This window comes from Dichomitus squalens (genome assembly GCF_000275845.1).
Source record: "Dichomitus squalens LYAD-421 SS1 unplaced genomic scaffold DICSQscaffold_49, whole genome shotgun sequence".
NCBI lineage: Eukaryota > Fungi > Basidiomycota > Agaricomycetes > Polyporales > Polyporaceae > Dichomitus > Dichomitus squalens.
The window spans coordinates 171,124-188,555 of record NW_006766931.1 but is presented as its reverse complement, the minus strand read 5'-3'; the positions used below and the strand labels follow the sequence as shown (position 1 = coordinate 188,555).

Genomic DNA, 17,432 nt, shown 5'->3' with positions numbered 1-17,432 from the left:
AGTGAGATATACATACAGCGCGGTACATACTCCACACAGGCCGGAGAAGAGGGTGAAAGGTGGCGTGCGTTTGGTGTAGCGACGGACGGTGGCGCTGTCGGCGCGGCGACGCCCACGGGCCACAGGGAACACTCGCAGCAGCCTCGACGGGCCACGGCACACCTCTCCCAGTCGGTCTTGCGTACTCTCTCTGACGTCCCACTTGCACACTCACAATCCAGTGCGAACGAACTTGCTCCCAAGCCGAGGCTGCGGAGCCACCCACACGCCCTGCAGATCGCTGTGCTTCTGTTGACGACTGCGCTCGCACGCCTACTCTGCACTATTCTCCGGCTTTTCTGGCTACTCTCGATCCTCCACGTCGCCTCTTACGGCCGATAGTCTACGCTTCGACCTCAGTCCAAGCTTGTCTCCAGATTGAACTGCTCCCCTGCTGCAGGGCGCTGCCATGGCAAGCACGCCCGAACCCTTACCTTCGCTCCCGCCATCTCCGACTATGGAGCCGCAGATACTACGGCCTGAGGAGGATGTCGGGAGGGCTTGGCACGACGACGAACCTTCGACTGCTGATCTACGAACAGGTCTGAACTCTAGACGGAAGGGGAAGCGGAGGGCTACCAGAGACGAGGATGAGGACGAGGAAGACGATGATGAGGAGCGCGATGGACCGGCGGAGGGGTACCCCCCGACCAAGGAGGAGGAGGCGGAAGCAAGACGAGTGCAAGAGGTGCGTATGTCCGTCGAGTATTCTACGCGACGTTCTTTGCGCATATGCGCCGCCCACCGTATCGTCTGACAACCACCCGCACAGAACCTCCGCCGGTGGGAGATCGCCGAACGCCAACGACGGAAAGCCGCGCGCGAGTCCCTCTCGCACCACACAACGCCCACCCGGGACAGCGTCGCGAACAACGCGCCCTCCTTCTTCGCCGACCTCCTCCGGCGCGACTCCCGCAAGGCGCCCCTCGGCGGCGTCGGCTCGCACCACGCCCTTCCCAAGACAGACCGCGACGGAGACGGAGACGGAGACGCAGAAGCGGTGCCCCTAGAAGACCTCGACCCCCCAACCGCAGAGCAGCTCGTGTCCTCCCCGCCCACCCCCGAGCCCGAGAACCCGTTCGACACCCCCTCCGCCTCCCGCACGTCGCTCAACATCCCCGGCCATTCCGCCATCATGACCGAGAGCGACTCCCTGCCCGACGAGATTGCACGGTCCGGCCCCATAAAGAAGAGCCAGGCCCAGACCCTCGACGTTCCCAGACGGCCGACGCTCGAGGCATCCTCGTCCTTCGCCGAACCGGACGCCGAGAACTCGGCCTCGGGGCAGGTGCAGAGGACGAAGTCGAGGCGACAGCCGCCCCCGCCTAAACCGCTCGACCTGCCCGCACCCAAGGTACCGCCGCCACACCCGGACGCCCCTCATGCACATGTAGACCGGCCCCCGGAGCCGGTTGTGTCGCCGGAACCGCAACCGCAGGACGACGTGGAGACACATAGGCAGGCGCAGGTGCAGGTCGAGAAGGACCTCCCGCCGGTGAGGTGGTGGCATGAGTGGTTGTGCGGATGCGGAGAGGGACCCGAGCGCGGTGGGGACCACCAGGTGCGTCGCTTTTTTGACTTGTGCGTTTTCTGTGCCGTCGGACGCTCATCCTGCCCTGTCTCGGACACAGGCCGGGCGCACGAATCCGTTCGAGTGACCGTATCGTTATGTTGCTTCGTCTTCGTCTTCGATCGCCTTCCTTGTCGTCCCCTGTAGTCTGGACTGTTCTCGTCTGTTTCACTCGTTTTTGGTCGCGTTGATATGCAGGCACACAACTTATATCCCTCCCTCTCTCGATCACGATCACGACACGGACAAATTGTTGTTGGTATTTCATTCCTTCTCTCTCGTTCGCATCGCATGGGCAGTACAGGACGTCCGTCGCATAATGTAGCATGGATTGAGCGCACCTTTCTTTGAACGTCGAGCGCGTGCGTGGTGTCGCGCGCCATCTCGACAAATCTTGATGTCAGCGGCTTGAACACGAACAGGTATCTGACTCACGCGTTATACGTAGACAGGTTAGAGAGGACCAAGGTGCGTGCCGCCCTTGAGTTCGTTCCAGATGACACGCCGGCTGAACGACCCCTGCACGCAGGGTCCGGTAAGTGAGTTAGTATATGTGTAAATGACGTACACCCCTAGCCCGCGTTATCTCTATATATCCTCCGTATTCCGCACGGAGGCGGGGCCGTGCGTGACGCAAGCCCATGGGATTCATCAATCCCACTTCTAGTCCTGATCACGACTGCATTCGCAGGCTCGCAGCATCATCAACACCATCGGGGTCAAGGCGTTTGTTAGCCGCCGTGGAGGCTGGGCGGGCAGCGGGCTCTCCCCGCCGGTCCCTCAAAAGAAATGCACACGGGAAGCACGCCGCCCTCGTAGCTGCTCGTCTGCCCTCCGTTCGACCCCCTCCGGGCTCCTCGTCCGCCGACCTTCGCCCGCGCAGGATAGGACATGGCGCCCGCCCATCGGAAGTCGACCACCACAAGCGTCCATGCAAACGCAAGTGCAAGCTCCAGTGCAAGCACAAACGCGAGCGGAAGCGCAAATGTGGTCCCGACGGCAGGCGCGTCGGCGGTGTCCGCGCCGCCGCCCATATCGGCGTTTGTGGTAGGCCCGTCGCAGGCCCCAGGTATCACGCCATTCTGGAACCCGATCGTCGTGCTCGTTTTCCTCTGGGCCGCGCTCTTCCTCGCGCTCTGCGCGACCGCGGTCTGCCTGTTCGTGCGCGGCCGCCGTAGAGAGGCTCGGGCGCACCCGGTGCGCCGCGTCACGATCGCCGGGACGGCGCGGGCGCGGGGGAAGGCCGTCGCGGTCCTCGCCAACGGGCCCGAGTCCGAAAAGGGCGGGAGCCAGCACAGCGGTGGTAGCAGGGACAAGGACAGGGAAGGGGGCGACGGGGCAGAGGAGCAGGAGCAAGACCTGAGCGAGAGGCAGAGCGTGACGAGGGCGGGTCGAGACCGGGAGGGGGAAAGGACGTCGCCGCCGCCACCAGCGATGCCGCTCGGACTGCCTTCGTGCTCGTCGTCGGGTTCGCCTCTGTCGGCGACGACGTCCAAGTCGCTCGATCCGGGCCAGGAGTCGCAGACGACCCCGGTGCCCCAGGTGCTCGTGTGGTTGCCGTCGTTCCGGAACGGTGCGGGCGGTCAGGCGCAGGCGAGTGAGGTATGTGTCCAAATTCTGCTTGAGCACGAAGGCGATCTTTGCCCCCAACGCCAGCCTTGTCTTTGCTGAAGCAGTTGCTGATGCTGAAGTCAATGCAGGGGCACGGTGCGACGTCATTACGAGGCGGGGTTCTTTGATCGTTCTTCCCGGGGCACGGACTCGGGCTTTCGCACTTGGGATAGAAGGACACACGGACTGGAATGGATACCCGATACACATCTGGACATATCGCAGCTGCTAGACTTCGATTTCTTCACGTGAGTCTTTCCGCTATCACGCCGACGTGTGCTTACGGTAGTCCCTGTGATATAGTCTATATTGTAGCTATGGAGCTTTCACCATCACACCACACGCCATCCCTGGCCATGGGACTCTGTCCACTGTGCTTGCGTTCTTCCCTGTCTACATTAGCCCTGCGTACTAAACTATATAGCAAATGGTTTGAGACATGCATGACCCTCTCCTCCGCTCGTCCTGTTCACATGGCACGACTGTGGACCTCCTAGCTCTGATGCCTGCCCTCAGGCGCACCATGGGATCCGCACTGGACTCATTGGAGGCCGTCGAGAGCCCCGCGAGATGGTGCTTCCATCGCACGCTTACTCGGATTGTCCAGCACTATTCGGCATTCATTCTTGTAGCGGTGCCAAGAGGGCTTCCGCGCAGCGAGGGAGTGAGCACCTGACGTCCAATACAGGCAACTAGATCAGGGGAGGGCGTCCAGTATCTCTTGACATGGTTCCCCGCTGCGCGCCACCCGAGATCTCTTTCTCACAGGAACACTATACTTATGAGCAGTGAGGGCTCGTTATCTCCCTATCCCCCCAGCACTGCATGAAATGACTACCCCACAGCTATTCGACGAATACGACATCATTTTCGCCGGGGGTGAGTTCGAGAACATCGTCTCATCCATGATTAGCACTTACGACTTCCTTCGCAGGCGGGACAACCGCCGGGATAATCGTCGGACGCCTGGCAGCCGCCGACCCGTCTTTACGGATCCTCATCCTCGAGACGGGGCCGCACACCCAGGACGACCTTTCGCATACCCAGCCCGCCCGCTTCCTTACGCACCTGCAACCCGGCTCCAAGACTATCAGGAACGTCGTCGCGAAGCCAAGCAAGCACCTCAATGGCCGCGAGCTCGCTGTGCAATGTGGGCAGTGTGTCGGGGGAGGCTCCAGCGTGAACTGTGAGCATCTCCCATGCGGTAGAGCGTCTTGAGGAGTTTCCTCTGAATTGGAAGGATGTGCTGCGCAGTCGCTATGTACACCCGCGCTCCCGCGTCCGACTACGACGACTGGGCGCGCCTGTATGACAACCCTGGGTGGAGCTGGGCCGACCTGTTGCCGTTGATGAAGAAGGTGCGTGCATACGGATCATGTGACGCGCCTCCCAATAAAACTCGCTCTCCCCGTCGGGACCCTTTGGCAGGCGGAGACGTACCAGAATGCCCCGAACAGGCCCACACATGGGTACAGTGGCCCTCTGAAGGTGTCCTACGGCGGCAAGCGCACCAACGTTGGGGAGGACTACATCGCGACGGTGTCCAAGTACGATAAGACACGAGTTATCGTGGATGACGCGAACCGAATGGTCGACGACGTCAACCGTCACGAGGTTCGGCTTCGCCTTCTCTTCCCATCGGTCCCTCCAGGCTTGACCTTGACATTGTGGGATGCATACTTATAGTTTTGGCCCAAGTGGATCGACGGAAATTCGGGCCACCGGTCCGACGTCGCGCATAACTACCTCTATCAGGTCCTCAAGACGGGGACCAACGTTCATCTCCTTCCAGGCTATTTCGTCAAGAAAGTCATTATCGAGTAGGTGCTATGTACAATCCACCCTACCACCTTAAGCATCCTGGTCTGTGCAGGGACGGCAGGGCGACTGGAGTCGAGTTTGTGCGCAATGCCCAGGTTTTTCCCGACGTGGATGGAACAATCCGTGTTGCACAATCAAAGCAGCTTGTCGTCTTGTCCGCTGGGGCATTCGGTTCAGCCGCTATCCTCGAGCGCTCCGGGATAGGTCGGAAGGATGTTCTCGAGCGCAACGGCATCGAACAGAAGGTTAACCTCCCTATGGTTGGCGAGAACTACAATGGTAAGAACGACTCCGCCTTGCACTGAGTCTTTAGGACATGAGCTGAGTTGCGCTGCTGCCTGACAGATCATCACCTGTTCTTCCTCAACTTCCACGCAAGTGAGGACGCCGAAACCATCGATGGCATCGTGAGGAACGACCCTGGAGAAATTGAGAGTACGCACCATTTTGCCACAGAGAGGCTTTGCTAACGTGGTATAATGACCCCGCGATGCATCAGAATGGTCTGCGCAATGGAGCAAGGATGGGAAGGGTCTCATGGCAACGAAGTAAGCGTCGCGTGTTCTCCACTTACAACTCTGTCCAAGCAGCACCAACTCACGACTGCCTTCATAGCGGCTGCGACGGTGGGATGAAGTACCGCCCCTCGCCAGAAGAGCTGCACAAAATAGGGCCCGACTTCGCAGACTCCGACCTGTGGAGGTCCTTTTACGCCCCGTCCCCGGACAAGCCCGTCCTCTTCATCGGAATGATTTCGCAGTAAGCATTGCTCCCTTGACTCTTCCTTCACGCCTACGTTATACTTATGGGTCGTGCCATAACTTTGCAAGGTATGTGGGTACGGCACCACCTCCGCCTGACCACAAATGCTACTGTACCTTCGCGTACCTCACCTACCCTGCCGGTACCGGCTCTGTGCATATCACATCCGCGGACGATGTCACCGCCCCTGTCGACTTCGACTCCGGCGTGTGCAGTCGGTGCGTTTTCTGTCCCTCTTCCTCCATAGTCTCCCGCATTCATCCTCGCTCGTGACGACTTTTGCAGAAAGGAAGACTTCGCGTTGATGCGACACATGTACAAAGTCTGCCGCGAGTACGGGCGGCGCATGGATTCTTACTGGGGCGAGATCGCGGCCGATCACCCCAAGTTTGCCGCGAGCAGCGCTGCCGCCGTGCCTAAGGCTCCAGTCCGGCCCGTGAGCATCGATGCGGTCGACATCGTTTACAGCGCAGAGGACGAGAGGGCTCTTGACGACTTCATCAGGTCAAAGGGTATGCGATCTCCGAGTGGACTGCGTGTTGACTCTACCTAATTTCGCTGGCATTCTGTAGTTCAAACAGCGTGGCATTCGGTGAGCATATTCTCTGTGTGCTTGCTGTGGGCGAGGGGCTCAATAAATGAATACCGACAGCTAGGAACGTGCGCTATGAAGCCTCACGACAAGGGCGGCGTGGTCGACTCCCGGCTGAATGTCTACGGTGTTCAAGGCCTGAAGATCGCTGACATGTCTATTGCTCCCTCCAACGTCGCTACGGTAAGTGAATACAGCCAACTTGTCCGAGCCTTACCCCGATATGGGTTCCAGAATACCTACTCGACTGCAATTACCATCGGAGAGAAAGCAGCGATGATAATCGCCGAGGACCTCGGGATCAAAGGTGTTTAGCAGGTAGGATGTTGTATAGGAGCGCCGAGATCGTAATGTTCACTTGGGTTTGAAGTTATCTGTACCATCAGCAAGTCTCAGTGCGCAAGATCAAAGCCGGTCGCAGACTCCTTGAGCTGTCCGCGCTCACACCGCCCTTCCTGGCCTTGTCTTCGATACATCCGCGTCCTCGTTCTCTCTGTATCCATCATCAACGAACGAAGGCCGTGCCCCAAAGCCCAATGAAGCGGATTGTGTTGCTCGACGTTGGTGCTTTGAGTGTAACCACTCTACTGGCTTGAGATATTACTCCAGAAGCGATCACAATCTTGCGTTGAACCTGCTGTTCTATGTTATGCGTGCCCAGTCAGACAACGCCACCACCGTCCGATGATCTGGTTGCAGACTTCGCCGACCTGCTGCCAGTCTTTCGCATCTGTACTATTGAATTCGAAGAGCTGCGCTGCCACAGGGACGCTGTGACCTCCCTCGCACCTCGTGTGCAGCGATCCGACATTCCAAACCTCGTACTTTGGGACGTGTGGTGGCCGGTAGGGTTGGTCTTAGGCCAGGGGGCGCTCCGCTCGCTGCGGATTCACACTTTTGCCTGCAAGTGCCTAAACCCCTAGTTCGTCGCCGAGTTTCTCGGGGACCATGGTCAGAAATATTTCGCCCTTCGACGTCCTGGTTGGCATAATCAGAGAGCGTTGTGTAGCAGAGATCGATCCGCCGATGGCCAATCTCATGCAGATTGTAGGTAAAAGTTTGTCATTATGTAAAGCGCTTGAGACGCTGGTACTCCGCCTTCCGACTTTGACCTTGCGGCATAACGGATTCGTGCCCGCCTTGCTGGGCACGTTAAAGGCCAGGATGCTCCGCAAGCTCGTGCTCCATACCCCGACAGACTCCCATGTGTGGGGCATGCCTGGTGTTCGTGACCGTTGGGATTGGCAGCAGATCGATGCTCTGTTATCTCGCAACCCATATCCCATGCTCAGTAGCGTCGTACTCATGCGCAACTACATCCGTAAAGGGGAAACGCTGGACAGTCTCTACTCCGCAGCTGCGAGGATACTGCCCACCCTGCACGACATTGGCCTCCTGCAAGTGCAAGTTGTTCCATATGTTTGAATGCCATTGCAGGAGGTTCCGTAATCATCGTCTGCTACAAGTTTCGTACATGCGACCTGCTTGACACTGTCACATGCATATGTATAAAGCTCCGTACGTCTCATGTGCGACACCCAAGAAAATCGTTAGGATACTGGGATGCGGATCCACTCATGGGGAAGGCATTTGACATCATCTCCTACTGCGGCGGCAGAGATTAGGGCGTCTGTTACTGCCACCTAGTAAGATCCCGGAATAGCGCCTGGGCTCTTCATCTCACGTAGGCCTCACTTTTAGGGTACTCTCACTCAACCTACCGGGCGAAACGCAGCAAGACAAAGATCAGATACATCGGCTGCCACCATCGTCTGGCATCGCAGCGCGATCTAGACATTGTCATCGCTTTACCTGCCTGGCGCGCTCGGGACCTCGACATTGAAGACGAGACGAGTTATTCACAATGGAAGAGCGTAAGTCCTCCAACTCCCCAAATGCGCTCTATCTCTTAAGTCAGGGGTGTCCAACAAGGTGTCTCAATTTCAGCAGCTCCCTTTGAACTCCTTCTCAGTATCTTCTCGTTCCTTGAGAACGACAAACAAGCTCTCGCGTCTTGCACCCTTGTCTCGAAGGCATGGCGAAATCTGGCTCTCCCTCTCTTGTACGCAACGATGAAGTTCGAGAGCGCTAGGCCCGACACTAGCTTCCTCGAGTTTGCTGAGCAGCATCAGGACCTCACCGGCTACATCAAGCACTTGACACTCTCAGGGCAAGGCCTGCGTTGGGGAATCACGACGACCCCCGTGCTCAATCTCGATGCGCTTGTGTCGATTCTTTCAAAGCTACCTGCTCTCCTGCGGCTTTCTTTATCCTCCTTCCGTTTTGTCTCCCGGACCGACTCTCAGATGGAGGGGCCCCGCTCGACTCCGTTCGCGCTCAGACGCCTCGATGTTCTCGACTTCTGTCAAGCCACCTCGTTGCGTAGTGCAGTCGCCGATCTTGCCGACCTGTTGTCAGCCTTCACCGTTCGCACGCTCGAGTTCGGTCGAGTGCATCACTATAGAGTCGACAACACGGCTTACGGCACTGCTTGCGCGCACCGGTTCGACGTGCCGAACCTTATCGTTTGGGGCATGTCGAAGGAGATAGGCCTGGTCGTGCGCCGGGACACGCTCCGGTCGTTGCGGGTTCGCCATCTGCTCCGGTGGATGGTGCCGGAGTACATAGTCGTTTTCCTTCGCGACCATGGTCGGAACATCACCGAGCTCGATCTCGACCTCTCTTGGACCCAGGGGCTCGCTTCTCGCGGTGAGCGGTCCTCGCACTTGGCACACTGTCCGCATGCTGAGACAGTTTGCTGTACACCAGCCCCCCCTTCGCCGTCCCCGCAGCTCATGCAAGCAGTAGGCGAAGCAGCCTCCTCATGTAGAGCGCTCGAGGCGCTGGTCCTCCGCATCGACGAAGTGCACCCAACAAATAGCCTGGTCTTCTCCGGTTTGCTTGGCACCCTCGAAGCCGGGGCGCTCCGCAAAATTGTGCTCTCCGTAGACAGAGCGTTGTCCGTCTGGCCCTTGCATCTCGAGAGCGACGAGGCCGACGAGGGCTGGGATTGGAAGGCGGTCGACACGTTGCTGTCGCGCGCTCGATACCCCATGCTCGATAGCGTCGTGCTTGCGCCGCAGCGCCCCAGGGCAGGGGACACCCAGCACAATCTCTACTCCGCGGCTGCGAAGATGTTGCCTGCCGTGCATAACGCTGGCCTTCTACAAGTCGCTTTATGTGTTTAAACACGTCGTTGCGAGAGGATCCTGTCTATGTCGTGGCAGCGGGATCGTCTCCGAGTCCCGGGGCCAGCTCCTGTGAACATCGCCTGTCCAATAGTGGCACACTATTGTATGCAACGCTCCACCTCGATGCCAGTCTGACTATGGACGCCCTATTGCGCTTGTCTCGAGCGGCTACAGATGACGACGAACCTTGCGATCGCTGAGGTTGCCTATGCAGTGACATCATCTTCGGTGACATGTCCTCGCTCCTCAGCAACTGCCCAGATGCATGCGGACACGTTTCGCAGGTGGTTCTTATCTCTCTGCATGGTCGGGTCAAGGTTGACGCAACCTGTCTCGAAAGTTACCGGATTGGGCAGGTATGGTGGGGCGGTGAGTACGGTGACGCCAGCGGTGGTGCACAGAGGAGGCGGCCCCGTCGCCTCTTCTCCTCGATCGTAAACCATGGTGCCTGCAGTCAAGGTGGATCCAATGACGACAGCTACCATCGGAGCCACAGCATAGTATATAGGAACGCTCGCTCACCACGTCGCCCTCACATACTTTCACGACTCCCATCTACGACACAACTCTGCTGTTACGACTACCTACACTTAATCCCACTCAGTAACGACCCACCATGTCTACTCTCCCTACCACCAAGAAGGACATCAGCGAGCACCCCGCCGCGGCCACCGTGACCGAGCCCATCGACCGCCAGAAGCTGCAGACCGACGTCGACCGCAAGCTCCGCCTCTATGGCGCGTTCCAGGCGATGGGCGAGTCGCGCCTCCCGACCAACGAGCAGCTCGACCGCGTGCTCTCCTACCTCTCCCACTCCTCCATCTCCAAGGCCGACGGGCTCTCGCCCGACGGCCAGAACCTCGCGCGCGACGCGCACGACATCTTCGAGACGCTCCGCCGGCTCGTGCTCGAGAAGAACGCGGACGAGGTCCTGCAGAACTTCGTCTGGCACACGCGCGACACGAGCTTCGACCGCGCGAAGAAGGACCCGAACCAGGTGCTCCCCGTCGACGGCGCCAAGGCGAAGTCGGACGCGCAGCAAGGCGTCCAGCACCTCCGCACGCTCCTCTCCCTCGTCTTCACCAACGCCGAGGTGCGCAAGCTCGTGAACGACTTCGGCGTCATCGGCCGCGATTTGCTCGCGCGCGGCGCGGAGAAGGTCGCCCAGAACGCGCGCCCGAGCGAGGACGCTCTCCGCGAGGTCGACCAGCCCGGCCCTGAGCACAAATTTGTGACCGAGGTGCCACGTGAGATTGGACCTAACGAGACGCCTGTATGTATTTCTTAGAGTTCTTATCCACACAGCTTGTTGCTGACCTGTCGTTCAGGTCCCCGAGTTCCAAATTCCCGGCACTGATGCACGCATCGCTCACGACCCCCGTTCGGACGACCCCACGTCGGGAACGAAGTTCAAGCACGGTGACGAGGTCAAGCCCGGCGACCAGGCATTGAACGAAGCACAGCAGAAGAAGGACGAGTTCGAAGGCCAGGCACAGGTAAGCGATCCAGTCTCTACGCATGTCTTGAGCTTGTCCACTCACCGATGACGTCACGTTGTGTAGACCGAGGCGCAGCGTCATGCGCAGGACCTCCAGCAGCGCGCGCGCGTCGGCGAGCCCCCTCAGGATGAAGGCGATGTCCAGGAGCGCAAGGCCGGCATCCAAGGCAAGATCTCCGGCATGAAGGATTCGCTCCTTGGACGCGTGCCAGATGAGCACAAAGATCGCGCGAGGGAGCATAAGGACCGAGCGAAGAACTTCACCGAGGAATACTTCCCTCCTGAGCGCCGCGACCAGTTCATTTACCGTCTCAAGAAGGTATGTGTTACCGTACGTTGTGCGTTTTATCGTCGCAGCTGCTGAGCTTTCATCGTGACGCAGGTTGTCTACGAGTGCCAGAGCCATGACGACTACCAAGAGGCTATGACCTGGCTACTCAATTTCGTTGAAGAATACGTATCGCACGGCCGCACCATCGCGAACCACGGCAAGGACTCGCACCAGCAACTGTCGAGCGACCCCAACTTCCAAACGTCCCTCAACGAGATCCGCACCCTTCTCGAGCGATTCGCGAACGGGCGCAGCCTCGACACGATCGGCGAGCCCATGCGCGTTCTCTACGACGACGCGCAGCAGGACGAGCGGCTCCGGCACTGGTTCCGCGAGGTCGACGAGTACATTCGCGAAGCGCTGCTTCAGCCTGGTTACATTCTCGACGACCAGGCCAACGAGCGTGCGCGCGAGCTGAAGGACACCGGTCGCCAGTTCTACGACGGCAAATACAAGGGCCACTTCGACAATCTGTTCAACAGCGTGCAGGAGTGGTTCGCCGCGTGGGCCGACGACCCGCTCAACCGACAGTAAGCCCTCATCCCAGCAAGTCTCAAATGACCACAGACATTGACACATTCATCCCAGGATCGGGACCAACTTCGCGCAGCTCGCGAAGGACGCCTTGTTCGACGCCGATGGCAACCTCACGTTCAAGCCAGAGCTCTGGGCCAATGTCCGTCAGAAGATCATCCCCGGCTTCATCGAGCAGCTGGGCTACATCCCGATCCCGCGCATCGAGTACACCGACGACCAGATCGACCTCGTCATCGAGAATCTCGCTCTTTCTGGCAAGAACATCTTCCCCAACCTCATCACGATGGAGACACACAACTTTGCGAAACTCAGCGCTTTCAACAACATCAAGTGAGCATGGCTTCTTGTCGTCTTTCCGAGGCAATCATGCTAATGAAATATCTCAGGAACGAGACCCATCACGAGTTCACATTCCACCTCTCTCAGATGCAAGCCGACTTGCGCGACGTTGCTTTCTACTTCCGCAAGAAGACCGGCACGCCCAAGCTCACCGACTCGGGCGTCGCCGACGTCCTGCTCGGCGGCGAGGGTCTCTCAATCACTACGCACCTCCGGTCGGCTGGCAACGACACCTCGTCCGTCTTCCACGTCAAGGACGTGCAGACGTCGATCCACACCCTCAAGTTCGCGATCCGCGACTCGAAGCACGACACGCTCTACAAGGTCCTCGCGCCGCTCGCGACGGGCCTCATCAAGAAGCAGCTGCAGCGCGTGATCGGCAACGCGGTGCGCACCGCGCTCGAGTACATTGACGGTCAGCTCGTGAGCGCGCGCGACCAGATGGCGGAGGCGAAGGCGAGCGAGGACAAGTCGCGCCGCGACGTTCTCCTCCAGCAGCTCACGCAGCGCAAGCAGCAGGCGGAGAAGGCGCAGGAGAAGGTCGGGCAGTTCAAGATTGCGACCCGCCCCGGGGACGAGATTCTGCCCGAGGTCAGCCATCCTGAGGGATGGGTAAATCGTGCCGAGCAGCAGGCGAAGACCGCCCAGCAGGGAGAGGAGTGGCGTAGCGAAGCGTGAGTTGCTATTGTTTTTAGTATCGTGGTCATGCCTGACGAATGGATCGCACAGGTACAACGTCGTCTAAGCAAGAAATCGGAAGAGTATACTTACAAGCGTACGAATAATTCAGAGGTGAATAGGACTTAGACCGCTGTATCCATGCTATATCATATGTACTTTACCACACGAACAATACATGCCTAGCTGCTAATTAGCCGGTGATTCCTCTTCAGTGTTTGCTAGAGGTGTCGTTAGGTAGCTTGATCGAGAGCTCTGAGTATTCTAACGACAAAATGACGCCTGATCCATCTAAGCGTTCTTCATTCATACTCGAAGACACAGTCTCATAATGCCCATGTATGTAGCGCAGCGCAAGAGCCTTGGTTGATATCGGCTACAGATCTCGTGCATCGGGTTGACTAACCGCCTGCAATGGACAGCGGGAAGCCGAGTAAACGGTATGAAGAAATATCGGCTTTGGAGAGGATCACCACCACGCGCCTCTAATGCACATAAAGCACACAAAAGCCTACCGATAAAGGAGAAAGCGTCGCATATTCGTGTGCAGCTTACAAAGGAGCGCCTGCTAGGAGGATTGCGGCCAGAGTGCCAAGCGAGACATACAACGTCGAGCCGTCACTCTGACCATGCGACAGGCCCGAGTTCGCGGGGTTCAATCCATTTGTGTCTATCGTGGAGTTCGAGCCGCTGGAGCCTGTCGCGCCTGTCGCGCCCGTAGCCCCAGTAGTTCCCGTGGGGCCTGTGGCTGAGCCGGTGGGAGCATTCGCAAGCGCGAGCTGCAGACGACGTTAGCGACGATAAGTTTGGAGGAGCAGGATGACGACATGCCAAAGCGAGGTGGCCCCCAACGACAGGCCGCGCGTGGCCGGAGTTCGCTACCTGGGTGCCGTCGATCGTGTCATACAAGTCGCCCAGAGGCTGGTTGTTCTTTGCATCTGAGGCGTAGTTCAGTACGGCTCTGACGAACTGGTCTCGGACGGTTGTCGAGGTGACGGTACCCGCCGTCCAAATTTGCCAGTCTGTGCACATGACCATGAGTGCGGTTCTAAGGGAGCACCACCATAGAGGTCTTACCGGACTTGGAGTACGTGTGGCGGGTGTCGAGCGGTACGCCAAATGCGTCTGTATCATAAGGGCGTTAGCGAGGTCAGCAGAGAAATTTGCCATGAAGCTCACTGTCTTTCTCAGCATACCACGCGGTCTCTATTAGAAACAGGGGCTCAGTTTGCGCTCATGATCACGAAACGGACTCAATACACACGCATGTCATACACGGATGACGGGAAGATGTTCGTCCCGAGTAGCTTGTCGGCGTAGAGGTTGTATGCAATACCCCAGCTTTCGTCGTCATCAGCTTGTATATTCTACGAAACCGAGGAATTGAAAGAAACCTGTTGCTATCGCCATACTTCACCAGGGGCATCAGTCGATTCTGTTCAACACCTATGGATACGGCGACGTACCGAGAGCGTCAAATGGGAACCATCGGAAGACGTAGCCAACTTCTGCCACTGTTGTACATACGAGGCTGCAATCAACTGCAATATAGAGGTGAACCTACATGGCGAACGCTGAGATGCAAAGAAACGTACGCTGTAGTTCGAGGCTCGCGCCTCGTCGTCGTTGAGTTTCGCGATCTCAGCCATCGCTTGGATTCCGATGATGCCCTTGATCGCGAGGTTCGTCTGGTTCGCCAAGGCGCCTGCGAAGTCATCTGTGCTGAGCTGATTGGCGGGAATCAAAGAGTCCGTGATGAGGAACTGAGTCCATTGGTCGAGTAGGCTGAACTGCATGGTGGAACAATGAAGATGAAACCCATCCAAATGGGGTGACCATGGTAGGAGTACTGACGTAAATTTTGATTCAAGATAGATCGCCTGTCCGCTGGGCGTAGCTGAGCGTCATGATGAGCATGTTGCCGCTCTCTAACAAGCCAGAAGTTGATTAGATGCGGCGTAAGCACTGAAGGCGTGAAAATACCTTCGACCGGCATAGCCTCGTCTTTGCCTATAGTTATACGTTCAGGCAAGCCACAGCGAGCCATCTGCGAGGCTACTTACCATCGTTGTGGCCGGTGGCATTGGGGTAATGCGCGCCTGCGTGAAAGTAGTGAGCATTCATACTAGGAGTGAGTGGAATAACAGAACGGACCCATGTCGTGTACACTATACTGGTTGGGGTATTGCCCTGTCGTCTGATATTCAAACAGGGGAAGAAGCAGCTGCTTGCCGAGAGTCGCGTTGGTGTAGAGGAACAAGGGCCAAGAGGGGTATATGACGTCCACAGTGTTGACGTTCTGCGTAGGAGTCAGCGTCTGAACCGTCCTTCAGTTAGACGATAAATACCCCATCGCTGGAGATCTCTGAGCCAGATTTTCGTACAATTGATCAATGGGAGTATATATACGATGTTGCGCACCCTTCATGAACATCAGCGTGTTTGAATTATCGAGCGAGCCGTCGTTGTTTTTCGTGACGGTAATCTCGGTAGCTCCGAAGGCTTGCCGGATGGACAAGGCCACAAGAGATGCATAGTCGGCTGAAATTTTGCTAGCATCAGACTTGACTTGAGCATCGAACGCATTGGCTCGCGCTAGAGCGTTAGGATAGTCGTTGAGGAAGGTCGAGATCTTTTCGAAATGCCATGAGTAAGGCTGAATCGAAGCGATATTCCTCCACAAACTTACTGCATCGCCGATGCTAGCGAAGCGTGTCCAGAAGTACGAACTCCGAGCTTGCGTATCTGCGTTCACGATGATGTACTGGACCACGGGATCGCGCACATGGCCGATGGAATAGACGACAGGACTCGTGGCGGACGTGACGGCACCGAGGTCATGCGCAAAGGCGAAGACGGGCCAGCGGTCGCTTACGGCACGGAATGATGTGTCTTGCGTATTCGAAAGCGTCCCATTGGTAGCGAATTGGGCTCGGACGACAACATCTTCACCAGTCTGAAAAGTGGCACCGACCGTCTGGTAGAACATACGTTAGAGCACAACCCCGTTGAAATGGCGGTGGCGGCTCACGTTGAGCGTAGAGTGGAAGGCAGAACCCTCTACAGTCAGGTTAGGACTAGTCGACAAGACTTAGCATCATAACGACCCACGTTGGATGCGATCGTTGATCTCGGTGTACGTGGTCTGGATAGCCAGCTTCACCTCATGCGAGAGCACATCCCCGGTTGTTGTAGCCCAGTTGACGATGAGGGTGTCGTCGCCGCTCACCCATTCCGCGCTGATATCTGCATACACTTGTACGCTGTGCGACTTGCCGTCAGTCGACGCCGCAGATACCGAGTAGTAGGACAAAGGAAGGGACTGGTTCACGAAGTCTGAAGGCTGCACAAGTATCGTGAGATACTACAGAGGAGAGGGAGAGAGACGATGCTTAGTGTTACCTCAATTGGGCTGAGGAAAGTTATAGTAAGATCGACGGGTCCTGCCGTCATTACAAACACGCTCTGGGTGGAAGTGATCTGTGCATACACGACTGAGAAATGTGATTCTGAAAATCAAGACCGCCACGCGATGCTTACCTGCAAACTCTGTTGCGTGGCCTTGGTTGTATTAACATTGGGGATACCAGGCTGTCCCATCCAGATGTAAGCCTGGCCATCCACCTTGGCCAATCCGGCCCATCCGAGGATCTGCTGAGATGTCGGCAAGTATGCGGACGGGAATTGATCTGCATCTTACGGAGCCAGTCCAGAACGTCGGCCACGCGTCGTTGAGCGCTGTGCCTTGACCTTGAGCAAGCCATGCTGAGAGGTAGGGTGACCTGACAGCAAGTGGAACAGAGGCGGGATTGAAGGGTTCCGCATTCCAGGTCGCGGCACCGAGAGCTGTAGCCGCATTGAGAAGGATAAGTGAAATGGCGAAGAGACGCATCATGGCCCAGGTGGATCTCGAGTCACGAAACGCGGTTGCCGTCAAGTCTTTGGACGTGTGATACTTATGGCAGAGATGTTCCCGCTGCGATCAAAGCAATGCACCTGCAAGACCAGGGCGCAGTGTGGAGGGGCACTCTCAATGTCGAATCGGGCCAATGCCGCTTCACAGTCCCTCTAGTAATAGCCGTCAAAGATGAACTACACATAAAGAAAGAGTATCGCCTCACATTCCGCAAGGACAGCAGCGCGCAACGAGTGTGTGTGGTTTCACGGCAGGAGGCGTTGCCAGGGAAGCAATCTCCCGCATTCACCGCCGTGACAAGGAACGGACCTGCGAAGCCGCACGTAAATAGCAAATCAGATGCACATTAAGGACCCACCTGTCTTTGGATACGAGATCGGTTGTCGCCTGCTGTGGAAGAGCTAAAAGAGTTGTAGAAGAAGCTGTGCGTCTAGGCCACAGCCAGGACTTAGAGTCCTTGAGAAGATTCGTTGACCACGTGTAGTATCCGTTGAGCCCATACGATGCCTTCCACACGGTCTAGTCTCAAAATGGCCAATAAGTAAAA

The 17,432-nt window shown here is 57.4% G+C and overlaps 6 protein-coding genes across 6 annotated transcripts; 5 read left to right on the top strand and 1 right to left on the bottom strand.

Annotated features, from left to right (window-relative positions):
• Positions 1 to 2,018, top strand: DICSQDRAFT_157188 (uncharacterized protein). The gene is made up of 3 exons (XM_007369463.1): positions 1 to 727; positions 812 to 1,600; positions 1,671 to 2,018. Exons 1-3 carry the CDS (start codon positions 449 to 451, stop codon positions 1,695 to 1,697), a joined length of 1,095 nt encoding a protein of 364 aa, XP_007369525.1. The 5' UTR covers positions 1 to 448; the 3' UTR covers positions 1,698 to 2,018.
• Positions 2,019 to 2,253: 235 nt separating this feature from the next.
• On the top strand, positions 2,254 to 3,587 carry DICSQDRAFT_140063 (uncharacterized protein). The gene is made up of 3 exons (XM_007369462.1): positions 2,254 to 3,211; positions 3,310 to 3,468; positions 3,524 to 3,587. Exons 1-2 carry the CDS (start codon positions 2,501 to 2,503, stop codon positions 3,346 to 3,348), a joined length of 750 nt encoding a protein of 249 aa, XP_007369524.1. The 5' UTR covers positions 2,254 to 2,500; the 3' UTR covers positions 3,349 to 3,468; positions 3,524 to 3,587.
• A 463-nt stretch (positions 3,588 to 4,050) lies between these two features.
• On the top strand, positions 4,051 to 6,710 carry DICSQDRAFT_149587 (alcohol oxidase-like protein; the record flags this gene model as incomplete). Its single annotated transcript, XM_007369461.1, has 14 exons — positions 4,051 to 4,099; positions 4,155 to 4,406; positions 4,475 to 4,578; positions 4,649 to 4,810; positions 4,907 to 5,040; positions 5,094 to 5,320; positions 5,387 to 5,476; positions 5,541 to 5,589; positions 5,657 to 5,800; positions 5,872 to 6,021; positions 6,089 to 6,315; positions 6,376 to 6,395; positions 6,456 to 6,578; positions 6,630 to 6,710. 14 exons carry the CDS (start codon positions 4,051 to 4,053, stop codon positions 6,708 to 6,710), a joined length of 1,812 nt encoding a protein of 603 aa, XP_007369523.1.
• A 1,757-nt stretch (positions 6,711 to 8,467) lies between these two features.
• On the top strand, positions 8,468 to 9,583 carry DICSQDRAFT_173642 (uncharacterized protein; the record flags this gene model as incomplete). The annotated part of the gene is made up of 2 exons (XM_007369460.1): positions 8,468 to 9,104; positions 9,165 to 9,583. 2 exons carry the CDS (start codon positions 8,468 to 8,470, stop codon positions 9,581 to 9,583), a joined length of 1,056 nt encoding a protein of 351 aa, XP_007369522.1.
• Positions 9,584 to 10,202: 619 nt separating this feature from the next.
• Positions 10,203 to 13,036, top strand: DICSQDRAFT_129310 (uncharacterized protein; the record flags this gene model as incomplete). Its single annotated transcript, XM_007369459.1, has 7 exons — positions 10,203 to 10,859; positions 10,915 to 11,082; positions 11,149 to 11,403; positions 11,467 to 11,945; positions 12,004 to 12,282; positions 12,339 to 12,965; positions 13,021 to 13,036. 7 exons carry the CDS (start codon positions 10,203 to 10,205, stop codon positions 13,034 to 13,036), a joined length of 2,481 nt encoding a protein of 826 aa, XP_007369521.1.
• Positions 13,037 to 13,405: 369 nt separating this feature from the next.
• DICSQDRAFT_157184 (uncharacterized protein) lies at positions 13,406 to 17,199 on the bottom strand. The gene is made up of 21 exons (XM_007369458.1): positions 17,091 to 17,199; positions 16,670 to 17,037; positions 16,510 to 16,620; positions 16,372 to 16,449; positions 16,081 to 16,312; positions 16,001 to 16,029; positions 15,659 to 15,946; positions 15,391 to 15,601; positions 15,318 to 15,334; positions 15,124 to 15,268; positions 15,033 to 15,068; positions 14,953 to 14,979; positions 14,824 to 14,897; positions 14,565 to 14,759; positions 14,436 to 14,510; positions 14,364 to 14,380; positions 14,234 to 14,310; positions 14,149 to 14,175; positions 14,047 to 14,094; positions 13,801 to 13,991; positions 13,406 to 13,748 (listed from the first exon to the last, which is right to left on the bottom strand). The coding sequence occupies exons 2-13, from the start codon at positions 16,862 to 16,864 to the stop codon at positions 14,836 to 14,838; spliced, it is 1,431 nt and encodes a 476-aa protein (XP_007369520.1). The 5' UTR covers positions 16,865 to 17,037; positions 17,091 to 17,199; the 3' UTR covers positions 13,406 to 13,748; positions 13,801 to 13,991; positions 14,047 to 14,094; positions 14,149 to 14,175; positions 14,234 to 14,310; positions 14,364 to 14,380; positions 14,436 to 14,510; positions 14,565 to 14,759; positions 14,824 to 14,835.
• Between the last annotated feature and the right edge of the window lie 233 nt (positions 17,200 to 17,432).

Bases quoted from the DNA above. Each gene is read 5' to 3' on its own strand.
- DICSQDRAFT_140063 (XM_007369462.1), top strand. From the start codon at position 2,501: ATGGCGCCCGCCCATCGGAAGTCGACCACCACAAGCGTCCATGCAAAC. The intron at 3,212-3,309 runs GTATGTGTCCAA...AAGTCAATGCAG, and splicing joins GTCAGGCGCAGGCGAGTGAG to GGGCACGGTGCGACGTCATT.
- DICSQDRAFT_157184 (XM_007369458.1), bottom strand. From the start codon at position 16,864: ATGATGCGTCTCTTCGCCATTTCACTTATCCTTCTCAATGCGGCTACA. The intron at 16,450-16,509 runs GTAAGCATCGCG...GTGTATGCACAG, and splicing joins CCACGCAACAGAGTTTGCAG to ATCACTTCCACCCAGAGCGT. The intron at 16,313-16,371 runs GTAACACTAAGC...ATACTTGTGCAG, and splicing joins CTTTCCTCAGCCCAATTGAG to CCTTCAGACTTCGTGAACCA.
- DICSQDRAFT_157188 (XM_007369463.1), top strand. From the start codon at position 449: ATGGCAAGCACGCCCGAACCCTTACCTTCGCTCCCGCCATCTCCGACT. The intron at 728-811 runs GTGCGTATGTCC...CCACCCGCACAG, and splicing joins AAGCAAGACGAGTGCAAGAG to AACCTCCGCCGGTGGGAGAT. The intron at 1,601-1,670 runs GTGCGTCGCTTT...TCTCGGACACAG, and splicing joins AGCGCGGTGGGGACCACCAG to GCCGGGCGCACGAATCCGTT.